This window comes from Hyperolius riggenbachi, chromosome 2 (assembly GCF_040937935.1).
Source record: "Hyperolius riggenbachi isolate aHypRig1 chromosome 2, aHypRig1.pri, whole genome shotgun sequence".
Taxonomy (NCBI): domain Eukaryota; kingdom Metazoa; phylum Chordata; class Amphibia; order Anura; family Hyperoliidae; genus Hyperolius; species Hyperolius riggenbachi.
In genome coordinates, this window is record NC_090647.1 from 64,852,367 (window position 1) to 64,873,472 (window position 21,106).

Consider the following 21,106-nt stretch of genomic DNA (forward strand, 5'->3'; position numbering starts at 1 on the left):
TGTGCTTGCCAATATTTGCATATATTCACTGGTGGAAGGGAAGAGCGGCAGGGGATTGATGGAAGCATGATGTGGTACTGAACTAAGAAGCAAAATGCTACGGCGACGCTTACATGGCATTCAGTCATTTAATAAGGATTACATATTTTTTGAGATACCACAACAATGTTTTGCAGTTCAAAAAAAGAGTTCAAAGCTGTATTTGCACAAAACACAAAAATAATGCTCTCCGCTAAGAGAGGATCCAGTAAGTATGTCATGGGGGCCAAAATACCGCACCTTTACAATATAAGATGCACCCACTTTTTCCCCCAGTTTTGGGGAAGAAAAAGTGCGTCTTCTATTCCACAAAATACGGTATATCTAATAATCCCGCTTGTGTCATCTTCCTGCTGTTGCTCTCCTGAGTGAAGCTCCTTGTAGATTATGAATACCGTTTTATATATGAGCTCCAACTGCTGGCCTGCTGATTAGACTAACATTGGCCAATGTTTAAGGAAATTAGCTTAAAGAGAACCAGAGACGAAGCACCCTCATGTATTTTATTACATTTATCAGTGGGAACATGACAGCAAACACCTACCCTGCTTTTAGTTTCATTTTTATCTGCTTAATTAGTCTATAAGCAGCTGTGATAAGAATCACCAACTGGCTCAGTCTAGGTTTGACCTGGAATCATTATAGCTAAGTCACTCTTCTGTGGAGTCTTTTCAAGCCCAAGCCTGCCACCTCCTGGCTCAGATTTCCAGCTTTGCATACTGAGAGCTGTGATGACATGGGAGGGGCTGCTCCTGCTTTGAGAGAATATCTGAGACAGACAAGTGTGGCTGCAATATGATCCACACAGACCATATTGTGCACACAGAGCACACACTCTGTGTGCACTCTCCATAGATAATGATGATGACTGCAGTTTCATTCCTATGAGAGACACTTCCTACAGGCAGCTGCACATCATACCAAAATGAAAGCACACAGATGAAAGGCTGCAGCAGCCTTTCTCATATAGCCTAGATAGCAGCCTAGTCTCATATAGTCTAGACAGCACATCCAGAACAACTCATAACCCGGAAGCAGAAGGGATATGAGCCGGCGGCCATATTTGAATTTTCCTGGAGCAATAATGGATAAAAATGATGGATATAACTTCTTAGGCTACACAAAGGACAGGCAGACTAGTCTGTGTTACACTGAACTCTGCTCAGGAACCAACGAGCACAGAACCTTTTATTTTATCACTATGACACAGCAAGAATAGGAACACACATAAAAGTAACACTGCCATCTAGTGGCCATGCAGTATACTAGTCATACAGTAGTTGTTGCATATAGAATACATTCCTTGTATGCTAACAAAAAACACTAAAAAAGGCACACCAGAGCGGCGAAATTATCAGGTAGAGCATTTATTCTTTACAAGCTATCGACTGATATGTTTAATTTGTGTGAAACGTTCATCTCTGGTTCCCTTTAAATGTTTATCTGAGTTTGATTATAACAGACCATTTACACATTTGTCATTTAAAGTGCACTTAATGATTACTGTTATTTTTGGGATTTGAATCTCTGGATTTTCTGGTGCTTCTTTAGGCCAAACCCTTTCCAGAGACTTTGGAGGTGTTATTCTCTATTGCATTCCTTTGCAAGCAACTGTTGGTATTCCATTATTGCCATAACTGTGACTTCAGATACTATGACCTATCTGTTAGAAGGTGTATTGCTAGAAGGTAAATTGTTAATTTTATCTTTATTGCTTGGTCTTCGAATCCAATAAAATTGTTCAGCATTATACTGCTGGTTTGTGTATCACTGGAGGTTGTGGGTGTCACCAGAGTTGAACAAGAGCAAGACCCATCTAACACAGCTACACCTACGGATGCGCTACATTTGTATTTTGAGCAAAGTAGAAATTAAGCCGACACCAAGACATTGCAGCTAGCGGCTGACATTTGAAAGGTGAGCGCTTTGATGCCATTGGTTCTTCCTTTCCTTACATAGTTCCCCATCAGGTCCGCTTGGCCACAGCGGACAGGGGATTGGCTAAAAACACTGTAGCCACTGATTGGTCAAATAGGTAATAGGTGTACTACATAAACGTGTGTACTCAGGGGCGTAGCAATAGGGGGTGCAGAGGTAGCGACCGCATCGGGGCCCTTGGGCCAGAGGGGCCCCGAAGGGCCTTTCCTCAACTACAGTATTACCTCTTTATTGGTCCTGTGCTCATAATAATCACTTCTATAGATACTTTGAATAGTGGTAATCATTAACAAGCTGCCCCCCATCCCCTTCTTGTACCTCTGACACTGTAGTTTCCATTGGCAGGTTTTGGTGCGCCGTATCAATTGTTATGTATAGAGTGCTTGGGGGCCCCATTGTAAAACTTGCATTGGGGCCCACAGCTCCTTAGCTACGCCACTGTGTGTACTGGTTTCATTTCTACGTTGATCTACTTACTGTATTTGGTGCTCGAGCAGCCTTGGCACATCCACCGATATATCTTTATGGGGTGTGCATTTCTTCATCGACTTCCTGTATTTTGTGCAAATAAGGATTTGAACTCTTTTTTTTTGAACTGCAAAACATTGTTTTGGTATCTCAATGAAGTATATAATCCTTACTAAATTACTGAGTGTCCTACTGGTGTAATGTGGATTGCCCGTGAAGGATTCCCTTTTTCTACCCTTTGTACCAAAAAGGATTTCCCAAATTTAGAATAATACTAGAGGCTCACATGGCATAGCACAACGCACAATGCAGGTTAAGAGCTGGTTCACGCTTAGCGCTTTTTCAGCGCTTTACTGATCGGCAGCGATCAGCAAAGCGCTGCTGCCAATGTATCCCTATGGATACATTCACACTGCACCGTTTGCATTCAATCGCAAACGTGCTGCATGCAGCGTTTTTTGGGCAATTGCGCTGTGATTCTCGTTCTATTGAACGGGAATCACAAGCGCAAATAGCAAAATGTTGCCTGCCGGATCGTGGACCCGTACGTGATCACCGGCAACTGCGCACAGGGCACATTATCCAGAAACGTGATGTAGAATGTGCGTAAGGATAACCTGATGGATTACAATTGTATAGGCAAGGAGTTCACATGCAAAAATGCATTTAATTGTAGCTTGCCTAGTGTAAACACACCCTAACGGTTGTGTCTGTAATCCTCTGGCAGGGTCCTCCCTTCCCTAGTGTATTCTACATGATCGCGTGCTCCTTTCCTATGACAGCCTTGTGCTTGTATTACGAGACCTACCTAACGAGCCCACAATCGCATATCATGTATTTTGTACCATTTGCCTTGTATAGCTTTGCCCTATGTTGTGTTGTATAACCTTGTTACGTCTGTCATCCTTTGTATCAGTGTATATAACGGTATTTATTGTCTAGCGCGGCGTAATATGTTGGCGCTTTATAAATACAATAAATAAAAATAATGGTTCTGCTAAAATGTAAAGGTGGCCACACACAATACAATGCTAACCACAAGAAAATGTATGCGTGCTCAACACCAAGCTTAACCCTGACAAGTCTGGCTGTGCAAATCTGGCTGAATTGGCTTACCGTGAGGCATTGCTCATGCAAAATTGCATTTGCTTTCGCATGCCAAACTTTGCAGGGTCAAAAACTAATACCGTGAAGCGGTTGCCCTACGGGAATTAGTTCATTCTGCATAGCACTATCCAGGACCCGGGGAGGGCCCTACTCGGGGTGACCCATACGTCACTCCTTTCCCATGCAGTGCCCCCAAGTTAATGCGCAGTAGCAGAATGCAATGGACGTTAAGGTAAGTGCCTGTTTTTAATTTTGTGAGGTGGGTGCGGATGGCCCTCCCCGGCGCTGGCCACGCTTGGGGGGGGGGGTTGTCTGCGCCACCCAGCCTCCCCCTCCGGGGTGTCGCTGTGGTCCCTAGGCAGTGAGAGAGCCTGGGGCCCCGCAGCCCCCCGGTTGTATGGGGGCATTGGGAAGCCTCCCCGTGGCGCTCCTGGATAGTGCTATGTAGCATGAACTAATTCCCGCAGGGCAACCGCTTTGCGGTACTAGTTTTTTACCCTGCAAAGTTTGGCATGCGAAAGCAAATGCAATTTTGCATGAGCAATGCCTCATGGTAAACCAATTTAGCCAGATTAGCACAGCCAGACTTGTAAGGGTTAAGCTTGGTGTTGAGCACGCATACATTTTCTTGTGGTTAGCATTGTATTGTGTGTGGCCACCTTTACATTTTAGCAGAACTATTATTTTTATTTATTGTATTTATAAAGCGCCAACATATTACGCCGCGCTAGACAATAAATACCGTTATATACACTGATACAAAGGATGACAGACGTAACAAGGTTATACAACACAACATAGGGCAAAGCTATACAAGGCAAATGGTACAAAATGGTAGGTGGTGCTTCGTAGGTGGAGCAGATCCTTTAGTCTCCCAGCGGCGATCGCCGCTCGGAGACTTTTAGACTGCGAAAGCGCCATCTAATTTGGGTGTACAGCACTGCGATCTACAGCAGCGCTGTACTGGGGACAGCCGTGTGACACGGCTGTCCTCTCCAGAGTCATAGAAGTGATCGGCTGTCATAGGCTGAAGCCTATGACAGCTGATCACGGATATTGGCTGACGGGGGGGAGAGAGGGAGGGAGGGAGGGGAGAGCATGCAAATAAAAAAAAGACATATTTTTATTAAAAAAACATACACATAAATATTGATAAAAAAAACAAACAAACACTGGGGGAGCGATCAGACCCCACCAACAGGGAGCTCTGTTGGTGGGGAGAAAAGGGGGGGGGGATCATTTGTGTACTGTGTTGTGCGGCCCTGCAGCTTGGCCTTAAAGCTGCAGTGGCCTATTTTAGAAAAAATGGCCTGGTCTTTGGGGAGGGGGGATGGGGGGGCAGGGGGGGAGGGGGGAGTAAAGCCTGTGGTTCTTAAGTGGTTAAAACACAGCTGTTTATCATGTTGAATCAATAAAAGGACATTAAAAAGAAAAGACTATTTTGTATGTGCCTACCCAGCTGGAAACCTCATAGGAACAGTTCTCCAATCACAGCACCCACCACAACCTGAAGCATTGTAATTGGCCAAATACTGTGGGCGTAGTTATTACTACAACCTAACTGAAACCTAAAATTTCTAAAGGGTGCTGTCATTGGTGAACTGTTGAAACAGTGACCAATCACATTACTGGTGGAACTTCCCTATGAGGTTTGCTGCTGGCGTGGGTCACGTCAACTATACTAACGCTAATTTTACAGCAATTCAATAAAAACAATTGGTTATACAGACAAGTCACTTTATTTTCATTCCTGCATGAAATCTGATGATGCTCGAATTTCTGTTTTTTAGCAATATAAGTCGTTCGTTAGTGGCTGATTTTTCTAATCAATTTTTATAAAAATTAAATGGTGTATGATGGATTGTCAATTTCTTTTTTTCATAATTGGGGGATATAATGTGTGTGATACTTTGGTCAGATTTTTCTAATGTTACAACCAATAAGAAACATTGATTGTGATTCTTAGATTGAAAATAAATATAAAAGAATATATTGTGTGTGTGGCCACTTTAGTCAGATCGATTTCATGTGGAAGAAAGACAATCACCACCTAATCATTTCTGATCAGGGGAGATTCTGAGAGTCCATCCAACCAATTGTGGGAGAGATCACTTTACACGTCAGAACATTGTTGAGAGTTAGTATGGTTGAGGTGAGCCAACCAAAAAGTCCATAGGGTACAGTTCTCCAATCACAGCAACGTCTACAACATGAAGCATTCTAATTGGCGGAATAGTGTGGGCGTAGTGTTGCTACAACCTATCTGAAACCTAACAATTGCGGGCGCTGTCCACCCAATCATGTTAGCAGAATTTCCCTATAAACTTTCTCGCTGGCTCCCGTCAACCATTCAAGTGCCCATTGTTGACCAATGTGTCTCAAATTTATAGTCTCGTGTCACTTGATTCTGCACTGTCCATCTAATGTTTAAGGTATGTGTGCAAACACCTATATTGAGCGCAAGGAAATAGTGGCGTAGCATAAAAAAATGGCACAGAAGCGCTTATAGAAAAAATGGCGCTGCCATAGGCGCCTATTGTAAAATAAAAGAACAAAAATGTGGGTGCACAAAATTTACCTTCTTTGACGCAAATTGCAACTTTCATAATTGCAGGGATATGCAGCAAACAAGGTGAATTTCGGCACCCGATAGAATCGTGGGCGCCGGGGGCTTGCGGAAATGCAAATTGCAGCATTGCAAAGCGGGCGGCAGAGGGGGGGTTGAGGCTTGGGGGGGGGATTTATGGTTAGGTACCACCACAGGGGTCTTACGGTTAGGCACCACCAGGGGCAGTCTTAGGGTTAGGCCTCGGTAGAGGGAGGGCTCTCTATGAGAGTAGAGTTAGGTTTAGCCATAGTGAAATATTGGTAAACATCGGAATCCAGCAGTAGAATATTGCTAATTTTAGCAATATTCTACAAGCGCCAATGCCCTGTGCCCTTTTTTCCAGGAGACTTTATGGAATAGTGGTGCCTGAATTAGGGAGAACTCTGGCCTGCGATCACACACTGGTGTCCAAAGTTGTTTCAAAAATCAGAATAGTGGAAACAATGCAGATTTAGGTAGTGTGTGCAGAGATAACAGGAGGTGAATGTCAGTATGATAAATATATCAATGCAACAATTTCTGTCTGATTCAAGTTTACCTTCAGAATCATCCATTAAAGTGGATCTGAACTCTTGCACAGGACAGAAGAAAAGCATAGAGAAATGCACCCTGTATGTATTTAGAGAGTTTAGCCTGTCTAATCCCCCCTCATCTGTGACTAATCACACATGTAATTTGATCTCCCAGCTGTGTCAGCTGGCTGCCTCGGCAGAGCAGCTATTTTGTAAACACAGGATGTTAACCCTATGACTGCTTCCATGAAGACAGGAAGTAGATACACTGCAGATTTATTGCAGGATTTGTATCAGCTGTAACAAAGAAATCTTTTTTTCTTTAAAGGTTATTATGCTGTTGCTTACCTTTTACAGCAGAGGGGAAGTTTTGAGTTCAGGTCCGCTTTAATAATAATTACACAGGAAGTACACAACTTATTATCACACTTACCTTTTTTACTTCGTACTTTATAGCGAGTTTTAAGCGGCAGAGGCTGGGCCGGCCATTAGCATCTGCGCTGCTCTGAATCGCGTCTACATCGCCATTTAAAATGGCTTCCACTTCCTCTGTGTTTCTGCACAAATCAAGAAGCCCAACAACAAAGTCCTTGCATTGCATAGACAATTTTTTGTAGTCATTCTAAAAAAACATGTAAAACACATTGAAGAGGTGACACAAAACAGCCATAAGATGAAAGATAAAACAAAGGCTTTCATCAGAGGTTCCGCCCATCCTGTGCGTCTGGAGATCGTGTAGCACTTTAGTATAGGGAAGTCGGCAATCCCAAATGGATTCTGGATGAGAAATGATGGATGGAGAGAGTTCCAGCACAATATAGTGACAGTCCCCCAGTTCCTCATCAGTGAAAGTTACGCTATAGTGCAACTAGGACCTTACTGGAGAGAAACTGTCATTTGCACACCAGAAGTCCCCAACGTCGCGGCGGGTCGTATTGGCGGGCGTTCTTAAGTCGGGGGTTCCCTGTCTTTGGAAAATAAGTTGCAGGGACTATTTCTCCCCATTTTTTGGGGAGAAAAAGTGCGTCTTATATTCTGGAAAATACGGTAGTTCTGCAGGTCAGCTTACTGCCCATACAATTCTATGGGCCTGTTCACAGTGCTGAGTTATAATGGATTGCATTATTCTAACTTGCTGCATGCAAACTGTGTAGTAAAGTCTACTGTATGTCCCGTCTCCATTGCAGTTCATGGCGCGTGCTATGTATAGAGATGTCGCGAACGGTTCCCGAACCGTTCGCCGGCGAACATCTCAGCATCTCTGGGCCCTGTACTACTTCCGGGTCACTATGACCCAGAGTAGTACGCCTGCGCTGGCCCGGCAGTGCGCGTCCTAGATCGCGCTCCTGTTGCCGGGCACTTTCTGCGCATGTGCGTGACGTCATGAGTGATCTGAACGGGCCATCTCTAGCTATGTTTTATTCAACAAGGAAAAGAGCTGGAACTTCCAAAGTTAATCTTTATTGGTTCCATGTTAAAGAATATGGCCAACGTTTCGGAGCCACGTAGGACCCCTTTATCAAGACAATGTTTGCTCGGAGGCAAAGATCTGTCTGCTGCTGTGCAAAGGTTCCTGCAAAGGAAGTGGCAGTCTGGCTCCTCTAGACTCTCGCAGAGAGCGATGTGTATTGTCTGGGATTAGCAGCAGCCTGTGTGACGCGGCGCAAATGTATTTTTCTACTGAAAAATTGGATTAACTGACGTTAAACTTTATTCCCATCACATACTGTACTCTGACTCAGATGACGCAGGTTTTATTATATAAGCCATATGCTTGTTACAGGGTTTTGACTCAGACACTACTTATGCCAGAAGATCAACAGGGCTGCCAAGCATCTGGCATTGTTTACAAGGAAATAAATATGGCAGCCTCCATATCCACTATGGTTAGTGTTCTTCATTCAAAAATCTGGATTATGCTGTACACCACAGTTCAGCATCAAAGCTAATGGAGAGGGTCAGGGGGGTTGTGGTCCACGTTGCACTTAAAGAGAACCCGAGGTGGGGTTCTGACAATGCTAGCTGCACACAGAGGCTGGGTCTGCCTATACAGCCCAGCCTCTGTTGCTATACCAATCCCCCCTAAGCCCACCCTGCGCTCTGCTATCCCCCATAAATCACAGCCGTGCTGTCGACACGCAGTGTTTTGCAGTGTGCTGTGTTTACCTCTATAGTGTCAGTCTGCTGCTCCCTCTACTTCTGCATAGCTCCGGTCCCCGCCTACGTCCCTTCCCTCCCCGCTGATTGGAGGGAAGGGACGCGGGTGGGGACCAGAGCTATGGAGGAGGCGGAGGGAGCAGCAGACTGACAGTACAGATGTAAACACAGCCCGCACAGCGTGGCTGTGATTTATGGGGGATAGCAGAGCGCAGGGGGAACTTAGGGGGGATCTGGATAGCAACAGAGGCTGGGCTGTATAGGCAGACCCAGCCTCTGTGTGTAGATAGCATTGTCAGAACCCCACCTCTGGTTCTCTTTGAAGAGAACCCGAGGCGGAATATTAAAATCTTAATAGGACCCAGAGGCATGTCTTGTGCACAATGACATGCCTCTGTGTCATTCTCTCGCCGCCTCCAGCCCCCCCCCCCCCCCTGCGCTCTGCTGTCCCTCCTAAAAATATCGCCACACTAGCGACAATCTGCTTGTCACTAGCCTGCTTTGTTTACATGAGGCTTGTCAATTAGCCTCCTCCGCATCGCTGGCTCTATACAAGCTCCCCCCCGCCGCTCCCCGCCTCTGCTAGCTTCCTCCAATCAGAAGCCAAACCGCAACCCAGGAAGTACTCTCTACAATTTGCTTGTCGCTAGTAGGAATGGTCGGAGATGCCGATTTCTGATTCCGCGGTAAATCCGCATTCCGCCATTGCTAATTACCGATTCCGCTACCAATTTCCGCATTCCGATGCAGAATTTCCGCCGGAAATCGCGCAAATTCCGCCCGACTTTAACATTGATTTTCTCAAAAACTATAAGGTCTTTTTGAAAACTTTTTTTGCATCTTGTTCACAAGATTCTGTTTAATAAACCCTGAAAATTTGTATTTTCTAAGACTTACGGGGGTGGTGGCGATAGAATGACACAGAGGCATGTCATTATGCACATGAAAGGCCTCTGGGTCCTATTAACATTTTAATATTCTGCTCAGGTTCTCTTTAAGGTGACTCTGATTCTTCTTTCTTCCAAGATGGGCCGCCTGCCTGTGAGAGTCACCAAGGGGAGGTAAGGGAAAGGGTGTGGACATTGGGGGGCCCAATCAAAAATTTGCTGAGGGGCCTCATGATGTGTAGTTAAACCCCTGCTAGAAATAATGATTAATCTCTATTCATATCTCACGGATGTTCAATGAAGCCACTGGAAAGTGTTTTTTTTTTTACTTTAGAAGCCATCATTCTGCCATAAGGATGATGGTTAGACAAGACAGCAGATCACAGAGACAGTTTGGCCACTTTTGCAATCTATGAAAACATAGTCGGGGAGATTAATGAGTGTCTCCGACCCTCGTCAAGCACTCCCAGCTAATGTGAAGAATTGCGGTAGACCATGGTTGCCATTACATTTGTATCTGCATCACCCATGCATCTTCTCAATTGTCAGGGGAGCATTGCCGGCATTGCATTGTAATTCACATCCGTCAATGGAATGAAAATGGTGAATATAACAGAAGTTGACACATCAGAGCTTTAATTACATGAAAATTATTACCGGTAATGCTGATAATAGCAAAAAAGGTGACTATGGTTGAGAACAAAGTCCCACCACTATAAAATATTTAATATTTTGCTTCAGTTTGGCTTTTTAATTGATGTTTCACTCCCATGTATGTACAGTTTAAATCTCATAGGATGAGTGGAACCTGATGAACCGACCTAAAAACTACTCCAATTCAGACAACATAATAATAAATGCTAATAACACATGCTCTTCAAAGGTCGCTCCACCCACCAAAGATAGCTGCCAAGCTAATTCAACTATTGGCTTTGCCTCTGGTGATGAGCTTTACCAGCGGTGGCTCCTCCTACATCTACTCCTCCAATGAGGTCTCAATTGTCCCAGGGAAGATAGAAAAATATTGCTCCTATACTATATTATACATAAATATATTCGCAGAGAGTGAGACCACTTAGTAATGGCTGAGGTTACCAACCCTCTTTTCATGTTTATATGGTCCACAGAAAGTGAGACCACTTAGTAATGGCTGAGGTTACCAACCCTCTTTTCATGTTTACATGGTCCACATAAAGTGAGACCACTTAGTAATGGCTGAGGTTGCCAACCATCTTCCATTGTATACATGGTCCACAGAAAGTGAGACCACTTAGTAATGGCTGAGGTTGCCAACCATCTTTCAATGTATACATGGTCCACAGAAAGTAAGACCACTTAGTAATGGCCGAGGTTGTCAACCATCTTCCATTGTATACATGGTCCACAGAAAGTGAGACCACTTAGTAATGGCTGAGGTTGCCAACCATCTTTCAATGTATACATGGTCCACAGAAAGTGAGACCACTTAGTAATAGCCGAGGTTGTCAACCATCTTTCAATGTATACATGGTCCACAGAAAGTAAGACCACTTAGTAATGGCCGAGGTTGTCAACCATCTTTCAATGTATACATGGTCCACAGAAAGTGAGGCCACTTATTAATTACCGAGGTTGTCAACCATCTTTCAATGTATACATGGTCCACAGAAAGTGAGACCACTTAGTAATTACCGAGGTTGTCAACCATCTTGGTCCACAGAAAGTGAGACCACTTAGTAATGGCTGAGGTTGCCAACTAACTTTCACTGTATACATGGTCCACAGAAAGTGAGACCACTTAGTAATGGCCGAGGTTGTCAACCATCTTTCAATGTATACATGGTCCACAGAAAGTGAGACTACTTACGTAGTAATGGCTGAAGGTGCCAACCATCTTTCATTATATACATGATCCATGAAACTCGTTTCAGACAGCACTAAGGCAGCTATTTTTACAACATGCAGCATCAATAGTGTTTAGGAGTATGCAGTATGAGTAGCTACTCAAAATCGAAATTTAAACCCCCAGCAGACAGGGGAGTTAACTTACCCAATGCCCCCACCTTAGCAGTCGCGCTCCACTCACATTCCTCATCACGTTCCATGTCACTCCTATGCTTTCTTCTTCCAGGGTTGAAGGAGGAAGATTAGGAGTGACATAGAGATAGAACGCGACGTGGAACGCAAGTGGAGTGCCACTTCTAAGATGGCAGCACAGGTAATTTAACCACCCTCTGCCGCAGGCAGCACTGTCTACTTTAAAGGGACTCCGAGCAGTGCAGAAACTATGGAAAGATGCATGCCATTTTGAAGCTCTCTTTCTCCTCTTTCCAACGATATATAAACCGCCGCCCTACGCCTTTTATTTTTCGCTATTTTCGCAATCGAAATAGTGGGAAACGCAATTTTGATCGCGAAAATAACGAAAACTAAAAGGCGTAGGGCAGCGGTTTATGTGTCGTTGGAAAGAGGAGAAAGAGAGCTTCAAAATGGTATGCATCTTTCCATAGTTGCTTGTATTACACAGGACGACTTTTCCCCAAAGTCAGCAGCTGAATGGAACTGCCGACTTTGGGGAAAAGTCGCCCTGTGTAATACAAGTAACTATGGAAAGATGCATACCATTTTGAAGCTCTTTCTCCTCTTTCCAACTACGCCCTACTCCTTTTAGTTTTCGTTATTTTCGAGATCGAAATCGCGTTTGCCGCGATTTCAATCGCGAATATAGCGAAAACTAAAAGGCATAGGGTGGTAGTTTATATATTGTTGGGAAGAGGAGAAAGAGAGCTTCAAAATGGTATGCATCTTTCCATAGTTACTGCACTGCTCGGAGTCCCTTTAAGTGTTGATTACGAGTAGCTATGTACACGTACAGTGGGTTGCAAAAGTATTCGGCCCCCTTGAAGTTTTCCACATTTTGTCACATTACTGCCACAAACATTAATCAATTTTATTGGAATTCCACATGAAAGACCAACACAAAGTGGTGTACACATGAGAAGTGGAACGAAAATCATACATGATTCCAAATTTCTTTTTACAAATAAATAACTGCAAAGTGGTGTTTGCATAATTATTCGGCCCCCTTTGATCTGAGTGCAGTCAGTTGCCTATAGACATTGCCTGATGAGTGCTAATGACCAAATAGAGTGAACCTGTGTGTAATCTAATGTCAGTACAAATACAGCTGCTCTGTGAGGGCCTCAGAGGTTGTCTAAGGCCTGGAACCCACTGAAATCCGCAAACGCTAAAGGCAACCGCTAGCGTTTTGTATGAGCGGTTTGCAAGCGGATTCATGCTCGTTTTAGGGAGCATATTTAAAAAGTGTATTTTATGTGTCAGCGGTTGTGTAGCGTTTAGCGATTCATGTTTTAATCCTGATTGGTCCTCTCAATTAATTTTAATTTTGTTACAGTGTGCTGTAACTTCAAAACGCTAGCAAAACCGCTCCGTTTAGGTTTTGATAAGAGATTACGCTAGCGTTTGTATACTTAACATTGAAGCGCTAACGCTCCCAAAATGCTGCATGTTCTGCGTTTGCGTTTTTAGGAAACGCTCCTGTGGAAGTTGCCCCATCCATTAACATTAGCTGAGCGTTTTGGCAAAACGCTAGCGTATCGCAGCACTGCCAAAATGCTCACAAAACCGCTCTTGTGGGTTCCAGTCCTAAGAGAATATTGGGAGCAATAACACCGTGAAATCCAAAGAACACACAAGACAGGTCCAAGACAGGTCAGGGATCAAGTTATTGAGAAATTTAAAGCAGGCTTAGGCTACAAAAAGATTTCCAAAGCCTTGAACATCCCAAGGAACACTGTTCAAGCGATCATTCAGAAATTGAAGGAGTATGGCCCAACTGTAAACCTACCAAGACAAGGCCATCCACCTAAACTCACAGGCCGAACAAGGAGAGCTCTGATCAGAAATGCAGTCAAGAGGCCCATGGTGACTCTGGACGAGCTGCAGAGATCTACAGCTCAGGTGGGAGACTCTGTCCATAGTACAACTATTAGTCATGCACTGTACAAAATTGGCCTTTATGGAAGAGTGGCAAGAAGAAAGGCATTGTTAACAGAAAGCATAAGAAGTCCCGTTTGCAGTTTGCCACAAGCCATGTGGGGGGCACAGCAACCATGTGGAAGAAGGTGCTCTGGTCAGATGAGACCAAAATGGAACTTTTTGGCCAAAATGCAATACGCTATGTGTGGCAGAAAACTAACACTGCACATCACTCTGAACACACCATCCCCACTGTCAAATATGGTGGTGGCAGCATCATGCTCTGGGGGTGCATCTCTTCAGCAGGGACAGGGAAGCTGGTCAGAGTTGATGGGAAGATGGATGGAGCCAAATACAGGGCAAACTTGGAAGAAAACCTCTTGGAGACTGCAAAAGACTTGAGACTGGGGCGGAGGTTCACCTTCCAGCAGGACAATGACCCTAAACATAAAGCCAGGGCAACAATGGAATGGTTTAAAACAAAACATATCTATGTGTTAGAATGGCCCAGTCAAAGTCCAGATCTAAATCCAATCGAGAATCTGTGGCAAGATCTGAAAACTGCTGTTCACAAACGCTGTCCATCTAATCTGACTGAGCTGGAGCTGTTTTGCAAGAGACACACCCTGAAAGACTGGCAGCTGTAATTGCAGCAAAAGGTGGTTCTACAAAGTATTGACTCAGGGGGCCAAATTATTACGCACACCCCACTTTGCAGTTATTTATTTGTAAAAAATGTTTGGAATCATGTATGATTTTCGTTCCACTTCTCAGGTGTACACCACTTTGTAGTGGTCTTTCACGTGGAATTCCATTAAAATTGATGCATGTTTGTGGCAGTAATGTGACAAAATGTGGAAAACTTCAAGGGGGCCGAATACTTTTGCAACCCACTGTAGTTATTTATAGTGCACACCAGTAATAGCGTCCACTAGAGGTAAAACATGCACTTTTTAACCTTCTTTGACCCAAAGCCACCCTGGAGCTGCACTGACCCACCACCAATTGGTGCTGTGTTGAAAATAGGCAACTCTGTGTTGATGACAAATGCTTTCTATGAATCCCAAGCCGGTCAGGGCCTTGAATGTCATCAAAGTGAACAACCAGATGTTTGTTTAAAGAAGAACTGTAGTGAAAATAATAAGGTAATAAATAACATTTCTTATTTTTGTACAATATTCTATTATAAGTTATTTAGTTTCTGTTTGCCCTTTGAAAAAGCTATCTCTGATTCACATTCTGAAATTTATCACAGGTGGTCACATTTTTAGTCCTGTCAGGTGCAGTTCTGTGGGATTTTTTTTTTCTGAAAATTCTGAAGCCAGTGAGAATAATGCCTGATCTCCCAGAATTCCCTGGGAGGAGAATTCTGCATAGCTAAACAGTCTAGGCTGGGAGGGCGGAGCTACATACCCGTATTCAGCAAAATATAGATATAGGAACCGTTTCTGATTCTGAAACTAGGAAAATTACCTCATCTAGTTAAAGAGACCCTGAGCAGGATAAAAAAAAGCCATAATGAACGTACCTGGGGCTTCCTCCAGCCCCTCGTAGTCCAAAACATACCTTTGTTCTTCCCCCGGCGGATAATGGGGAATTTACTTTTGGCTGCTTTTTAAGTACTTACCAAGCCTCCAGCGGCGTCTAGCAGCCTTTCTTGGTCAACTAGCGTGCTCCTAGTGGCTTCCAGCGTTTGTGCACACAACTCAACATGCCACGTGACCCGATGCAGGTCAGCTGACATGCTGGCTTCTGTGCATGGGGTAAGCAGGAAAGCCACTAGCAACCCACTAGGTGATTCAGAAAGGCTGCTAGACGCCGCTGGAGGCTTGGTAAGTATTTGGAGGGAGGTTTTGTGAATTGTATGCCAGTTGCTTGACCTTGTATCCGGCAAGCTCATGTATCCGGCATCAGGCGATCCCCGCTGGTGCTGGATACTCGGGTCTCTGCTCTGCTCTACTAACCTTCTCTTCCTCCAGTAGAGTCCTTGCTTCAGATCAGGTGTTTTTGTTGCTACACTTGTTATGGGTGTGAAGATTTTGATGGCCAAGTTTGGTTTATGACATTTCCAAGATGGGCCCCCAGGCTTTGAGGCTCACCAAGGATAAGTAAGGGAAAGTGTGCAAACATTGCTGGCCCCTCTGCTAGGAATAATGATAAATCTCTACTGATGCCTCACAGATGTCAAATGAGCCACTGAAAAGTGCTTTATGACTTTAGCACCCATAATTCTGCCATAAAGATGATAATTAGACAACGCAGAGACAGCAGATCACAGTTTGACCACTTTCGCAATCTATGAAATCATAGTCAGGTATCTTAATGAGTGTCTCCAACCCTCGTCAAGAACTCCCAGCTAATGTGAAGATGAAGGATTGCGGTAGAACATGGTCACCATTGTATTTGTATCTGCACCACCCATCCATCTTCTCAAATGTCAGGGGAGCATTGCCAGCATTGCATTCGCATCCATCAATGGAATGAAAATGGTGAATATAACAGAAGTTGACACATCAGAGCTTTCATTATATGAAAATAATTACCGGTAATGCTGATAATAGCAAAAAGGTGACTATGGTTGAGAACAAAGTCCCACCACTATAAAATATTTAATATTTTGCTTCATTTGGCTTTTTAATTGATGTTTCACTCCCATGTATGTGTTAAGCTCACAGGATGGGCAGAACATGATGAACAGACCTAAAAACTAGTTCAATTCAGACAAAATAATAATAAAACTGTTAATAAAACACGCCCTTCAAAGGTCATTCCACCCACTAAAGATGGCTGCCAACCTAATTCAACCATTGGCTTTGCCTCTGGTGGTGAGCTTTACAAGCTGCGGATCCTCCAACATCTACTGCTCCATTGAGGTCTCAGTTGCTCCAGGGAATATAGAAAAGTATTGCTGTTGTACTATATTATACATGAATATATTCACAGAGAGTGAAACCACTTAGTGAGACCACATTTTTCAATTTATACATGGTCCATGGTCCATGGTGGGTGTCTTGGAAAAAGTTATTTAACACTATGACAGTGCAGTGACACCCCCTTCCCATCTGTGGTGTGTCACAGTGCTGGGTAATTGAGACAGAGCTTGGGTTTCCAGAAGGGACACTAGTTTTTGCTTTCAGGATTTGGGAGCTGGAATACATTTTTTGTGAACTAGTAAGGGGGTTAAAAGTCCCTTTAATCACTTCACCAAAATAATGATTTTATCTGTTTATGTGACAATTAATACATGAATTTATTTGCCTTTGATTAACACACAGCCACACATCTAGCCTGTTGCACCAGCATATGAACAAGAAGCTCAATTTTAGTTAGAGTGCCTGTTCGTCTCTTTGCCATATACGGCCACAGGCTGCAAACCGAGGTGTAGGTAGGGTTTTCAGCGCCCGGGGACAAAGACAGCTTTTGCGCCCCCCTTCCCCCTTTGGACAAAATGGGCCTGGCCTCCCATCAAAATGTGATCATGGGTGGAGTTAAAATATATTTAGATAGCTGTATGTGCCCCCTCACCCCATTCAGATAGCCAGATGCGCCCCCCTTTAAATTGCCAAATGTGTGCCCCTTCAGTTAGCCAGATGTGCCCCCCTTCACCTTGTTTAGATAGCCAGATGTGCCCCTTTAGATAGCCTTATTCGGCTGCTGTTAGCGCTTCTGCAGAGCGAGGGAGAGAAGCAGGGGCATTTCCGCAGCCAGCGAGCTGCCTCTCATGCACGTGGGGGTGCAATGGCCGTGCTAAGTGCCCTCACAGTGCTGCACCCGGGGACATATGTCTCCCCTTGCCCACCCATAGCTACTCCTCTGGCTGCAAATAGAAACAAGGCTTTTTAAACATTAACATATGTAATAATATGTACAGTAAGCTGATTAGATTTCCTTGAACAGGAAGAGATCTTTAAAGTGGCCCTATAGGGAATTCATGCATATGGATCCATGTTATATCATAAAAGCACAGATGCGTTCTTCCTTACCCTGGACACGTTTCCTTTATTTTCTCAAAGTACGGGACTCAGTAGAAATCACATTTGCAAACACTTGTGATTTTTCAGAGCGATTTGAAAAGGTAGCATGCCGTGTATTTGCGATTTATGCAGATTGTGGGCACTGTAGTGGAATCCCCGTCATAGAGTTCCACTGCCGTAGCGCTTTGACAATCAACCAGAGGCATAGCGATAGGCGGTGCAGAGGTTGCGACCGCATCGGGGCCCTTGGGCCTAGAGGGGCCCCCAAGGGGCCTTCCATCAACTACAGTATTAGCTCTCTATTGGTCCTGTGCTCATAATAATCACTTCTATACTTTGAATAGTGGTAATCAGTAACAAACTGCTCCCCATTCTTTTCTTGCACCTCTGACACTGTAATTGCCATTGACAGGTTTTGGTGCGCCATATCAATTGTTATGTATAGAGTGCTTGGGGGCCCCATTGTAAAACTTGCATCTGGGCACATAGCTCCTTAGCTACGCCAATGACAGTACTACACTATTTGAGTGCTCCTTTCTACCCTCTTTTATACACACTGTGACCCCAACTCCATGGGGACCGTCACTGCCACAACAAAGAGGATTTGGCACCTTCAATATTTAGTCTAGGAAGCAAATGATACTTGAACTTGTGTACATGGTTATTTTTCTAAGCCGCAGTGGTCTATATTTCTAAAATAGTCACTTAGGCTTCAATGCAATGTACACAAGATGCTAAAAGCAACACCACCTGGTAGGTGTGTGTCCACGATGGGAATTTTCATTTTGCTATTTTTCTTTTTTTTTTTAAGGACCACTATTGTGAGAAATTGTAAAATTTAAAATACATGAAAACACATAAATAAAAAGTACATTTCTCCTAGAGTAAAATGTGCTATAAAGTATGTTTCTCCTATGTTGCTGTCACTTATAGTAGGTAGTAGAAATCTGACAGAACTGACAGATTTCGGACTGGCCCATCTCCTCATGGGGGATTCTCTGGGTATTCTTTATTTTCAAAAAGACTTCAAGAACGCCAGTTGCTTAGACCAACTGCCAGAATAGAGTGCAAACAGGTAGGGGGAATGGCTGGCATCATTTTACGGATCCTTTCCAGTTTTTGTAAAGAATAATTGAAATACTGAGAGTCCCCATGAAGAGATGGACCAGTCAAAAACCTGTCAGTTCAGATTTCTACTAACTACTGTGAAAGCAACATAAGGAAAAAGTAATTTATGGCTCATTTTACTCTGGAAGAAACACACTTCTTATGTGTATGTGTTTACATAACAAAGCCACTTAATTTCAGCAGCAGACAGTTAATTCTGGGAGTGCAATGAAATTCTAAGCTCATTACAGACTATAAATGTTTGATGTTGCATGGTAATCTCCCAGCACTTATCAGACGGTTGATTAACCAGGATGTAAATATTATTACCCTAACGGCCCCAGCGGCTATTTAGCGGATGATCAATCCCTAGCTGTGTACTCTATCCTTGCCAGCCAAGTCTACCAAGTGCAGCATACCAATCCCGGCATTAGGCTGCTCGCATATTCATGAGCGATGCTATATGAAGAAAATCCTCTCTTATCAGCTGGAGCTGCCTGAAGGTTTGTTTAATATATAAATCACCTTATCAGGCAAGACTCATCCGCCTTCATTCCTCATAGTCAGGTCATGTTATTGGGATAAACTTGGTTATTACTGAAAGCATGGTAACATTTTATCCCAGAGTACTTACATTGAGTTGTGTTCTTTCTTCTCTACAATAATTTTGTTAAAATACACTACACATTTGTTAGATGGAGCTATATAGGAAATATTGAATAAGAATTATTTTTATTTTCCTAATGTATGCAGCAGGTGACGCTCTCCTTCACTAAAGAATGCAGAAGCTCCCTCTTCCTGGAAATAAGACAGTGTGTTATATTAATTTGCACACAAAAAGATGTGCTAGGGCTTATTTTCAGGGGATGTCTTATATTTCTATGCACTTAAGTTCTGTGCAGTGTGTCCTTCTGCCTTCCCCAATGTGCCATCTCTTTATCTGCTGGATCCACCTCTTGTGTGTCCCCCTTGTACTTTTGGTGTCCTCTGGTGTCCCCCTCTGTACCCGTGTCCTCCTTTATCCCCTGTCCTCCTGTGTTCTCCTATGTTTTCCATGTCCTTCACTGTACCCATGTTTCCTGATGGTTATCATGTCCTCCAATGTCCCCCTGCATTGTCCTCTTACCACCAGCTCCATGCTGTGCTGTCCTCTTGTCCTCTAATGACCCCATGCATGCACTTCTTTCCCCAAGCTCCATGCTGCTGTGTCCCCGAGCTTCAGACTATGGGAAGAAATATGGCAACTTGTGTTTCTACGGGAGCGGTTGGTCTCGCAGGTGCAGTGATTGGCCCAATGACAGAGCCATGCTCCTGCCCACCAGACCATGGACTTCAGTAATAACACAAATTTCCATACTTTTCCCCCTTACTGGCGCTAGGGCTAACTTTCGAGATAGGGCTTCTATTTCGAGCATGCTCAAAATTCCTGCTAGGGCTTACTTTTGGCGTATGTCTTAATTTCGGGGAAACAGGGTATATAATCAGAAGCACTAAGTCCCCATGACCTGCCCACTCTGAATGAGAAAGATGGAGACACTCTGGCCTTGGTCACACACACACACATTGATATTACAATCGTATGACAACATGACTGATCCAATAAAACAGTTGTATCTATGAACAATCAAACTGTAAAGATAAAAAACGTTGATTAATTGAGATTGATTTCAATCAAATGGGATAATCTTTTAAGATGGAAGAGCCATAAAACTACAATTAAACTGAATCAAATCAACCACCTTTAAAGCAAACAAATAATTACTTTTGATTCATTTGTAAAGCACACCTGTGAGAAGAAATTATTTTTACTTAGATACTCGCCCAAGAAATCCTCCGCAAGCCCACCACTGCTGGCAGGACGGGACCCTCTTCATCTCAATGGTCACACTCCCGTTCCCTTATTTGTAAGCTAGCAAGTCTTGCCTGAATTTTGTTCAAAAGGAATGAGGCTGGGTCTCAACCTGGATTTATGCCTACTGGCCGATTCATTGCAAGTACCAAAGTGCAGAGCTGCACTTTGGTACTTGCAATAAATTGGCCAGTAGGCCTAAATCCAGGTTGAGACCCAGCCTCTTTCCTTGGTCTGTATGAAGTTCTTACCCTTTGTGGATACGGGTGTTCAGCTGATCGACTCGCTGGTCCTGTTAATGGTTTGGATTGCAGCATTGAGTAACCCATTCTGACTTTCTGGACGTAGGTTCTTCCCTGTTCTCTAGCCTTGGAGAACCATAGTAAATCAGGGTCGTCGTGCTGTATGCTCTAAACTGCGGTAAGCAGAATTATGTGCGTAAAGTCTTACTGCACAATGTGCAGAGCAGAAACCATTGCATG

General features: G+C 43.8%; 1 protein-coding gene across 1 annotated transcript in view; it reads right to left on the reverse strand.

Moving 5' to 3' along the window:
* The window catches only part of TRPC6 (transient receptor potential cation channel subfamily C member 6), a 292,360-nt gene that overhangs the window by 81,774 nt on the left and 189,480 nt on the right, over positions 1–21,106 (reverse strand). The window contains exon 3 of the mRNA XM_068266852.1: positions 7,106–7,294. Coding sequence (XP_068122953.1) covers positions 7,106–7,294 — 189 coding nt within the window. The remainder of the gene's footprint in view (positions 1–7,105; positions 7,295–21,106) is intronic.